At 27.6% G+C, this 2,571-nt stretch overlaps 1 protein-coding gene across 1 annotated transcript; it reads right to left on the bottom strand.

The window, feature by feature from the left end:
- Positions 1-1,382: 1,382 nt before the first annotated feature.
- Positions 1,383-1,787, bottom strand: LOC114168234 (arabinogalactan protein 23-like). Its single transcript, XM_028052982.2, has one exon. It carries the CDS (start codon positions 1,683-1,685, stop codon positions 1,503-1,505), a length of 183 nt encoding a protein of 60 aa, XP_027908783.1. The 5' UTR covers positions 1,686-1,787; the 3' UTR covers positions 1,383-1,502.
- Between the last annotated feature and the right edge of the window lie 784 nt (positions 1,788-2,571).

Below are 2,571 nucleotides of genomic sequence, written 5' to 3'. Positions count from 1 at the left end.
TAGCTTTCAAAGATAGCCTAAATTTTTAACTAGCCAATTCAACCCCCCTTCTTGGCATTTCAACCATTTCAAAACTAACACACCCATCAGCCTTTACCTCAACAAACAAAACATCTTTTATCCCTGTTTATAAACAGATTCGCCTTCAATGTTAGGGACCTCGATTTGGAAAAACAATTCAAAGATTTTGGTTCCGTAATAGATAAAATGAACTATGACATGAGAAAATTTGATTACATACCATGTCTACATTCTTCTTACTTCACAGGGAATAAATAACATCGCCTTCAAAAGTGTTAGTGCATGGAATCCTGTGCAAACAACCAATAAGCTCAACCTAAGATAAACTATGAAGACGAAGTATAGGACGCAAGTGTAATGGCGTTCAATTTTGGGGAAAGAAAATGAAAAAAACCTTGACTCTAAAATATTTATAGCTTTACTAACTTTCACCTATTAACTTTCACGAAACGATGGCTATACTGAAATTTTTAATTTCATATTAAAAAAATATTTTAAATGCATCTGCCAAGCCAACATATATATAATTAAACAATTAATTATAATTATAATTTATATTATAAAATCTAAAGAGTCAGCAAATCTAATGAAATGCTCTAATTTTTTTATTATTAAAACTTGTTGTCATTCCTTTGTCAGAAACAATGTAACTCTTATTTTGAAATTACATTTACCACTTCTTAGAATTAGTCTAACTGATTCTATTTTTTTATTTAAAATTAAATTGTAGTGTCCATTAGTGTCTCAATGACCAACAATATTTTTATAATTTTGTTATATATATATCCTTCCAAGGTCTGATGGACTTTAATGAATTTTAAGTTTAATTTTTAATATAAAATTAAATTTTAATGTCCATTTTAATAATTTAAAATTAAATTGCAGTGTCCATTAGTGTCTCAATGACCAATAATATTTATATCATTTTTTGTTATACATACATATATACATACTTATATATACAATATATAATATATATATATATATATATATATATATATATATATATATATATATATATATATATCCTTCCAAAGTATCGGTCAATCTTTAAGTTTAATTTTTAATATAAAATTAAATTTCAATGTCCTTTTTAGTGTCATAATAGTCCAAGGTGATTTTTTTTCTATTTATATATTTATTCATCATTTACGTCGACAACGAAAAAAATAAGATTGTGTTGATTTTTGAGTGTCTTTAACTAACCTTATTTATGTATTCTTTTTTAAATTTGTATTCATTTTATAATGGTTGGATCTATTCTAACTAGTTTTTTCTTCTTTTTCTTTTTCTTTTGCTTTTGCATTCTTAGTGATGTTATTAGAGTCCCATTTAAGACAAATATTATATTTTTATAGCTATTATCGAATATTCTTGTTTTATAACTAACATATTAAATGCATTTGTTACAAGATCACATCATTCACTCTTTCTATAATTCCTTGCTGATGATTCTTCCATTAACCTCTTGCCATGAAAGCTTAATGTAACAAGGCAAAGAAAGACAAGACAGAGGCACCGACCAAGGAGCTAACAAGGGGTACGATAGCTGAGGCTTCACTGCTAGGTCCAGGGGCAGGGGCAGAAACCTCGACAGTAGCCACCGTTGCACTAATAGAGGCAGCAGCGATGAGAGCAGCACAAGCAATCTTCCTCATGTCCATGTTGAATAAATGTGAATTTGTTTGAGACCTGCAGATGTGCTGATGAAACAAATGCGTGTAGCTTTGTTATGTTATTGGCTTACAGGTCTGAGGAACAATGGTGATGTTGATGGGCTTTTAAAGATGGGGTTTGAGTTATTTCAGGAAAACACCACCTTTTTAGCTTGTGAAATAGTCATAATTGTGTGGTTTTGAATGGTTTCAGAGTTTGACTATATATGTATATACATGTGGTGTATTTGTGAACCAAAACTTTGTTAACCACATATGTTATGCTAAGTTACATGGTAAATAAACTAGAACCTTTCAAATGGCTACATAAATTGAGATTGTAGTAGCTCTGACGTATGGTGTTTTCCTTTTCTGTAGTTCCTATTCTTACAACACCATTTTATGTTAAAGGGTTTGCTTAATTAAATCAATGTAAAATTAACAAACTATTAATATCTTCTAACGAAAAATAAAACGTATAATCTGCTGTCTTTGGTAATTTTGCAACAAGTTTATAGTATTTGATTAATTAAAATTTTCATTACGTAGATTAAAGAATTAGATTTTTATGAAATTGATTATATTAATATCTTCCCTTAAGAAAATTCATTTACCAAGAATAGGTTACTCGGTACATGATACTCACTCCATGTAGATGTAAAACAAATATTCACATTTTTAATCATTTAAATAAAAAGACGCTAAAGTTTTCATAATTTTCAATAAAGATTCCTCTATTATATTTGTTAATAATAAAACTCTGCTTAATTATATTTCAAAAAAAAATAATATTTATTTCTTTTATTTTATGAATGACATTCACTTTCATTATATTTTAATAAAATTCACTTTTCTAATTTAAAAATTAATATTTTAGGTTTTGAAATGATGCTTT

The sequence above is a fragment of the Vigna unguiculata genome, chromosome 11, assembly GCF_037176805.1.
Source record: "Vigna unguiculata cultivar grain cowpea cultivar isolate G323 ecotype 2 chromosome 11, ASM3717680v1, whole genome shotgun sequence".
NCBI classification, from domain to species: Eukaryota; Viridiplantae; Streptophyta; class Magnoliopsida; order Fabales; family Fabaceae; genus Vigna; species Vigna unguiculata.
Note: the sequence above shows the minus strand (reverse complement) of the source record. Positions and strands in the feature narration are given on the sequence as shown.

Bases quoted from the DNA above. Each gene is read 5' to 3' on its own strand.
- LOC114168234 (XM_028052982.2), bottom strand. From the start codon at position 1,685: ATGGACATGAGGAAGATTGCTTGTGCTGCTCTCATCGCTGCTGCCTCT.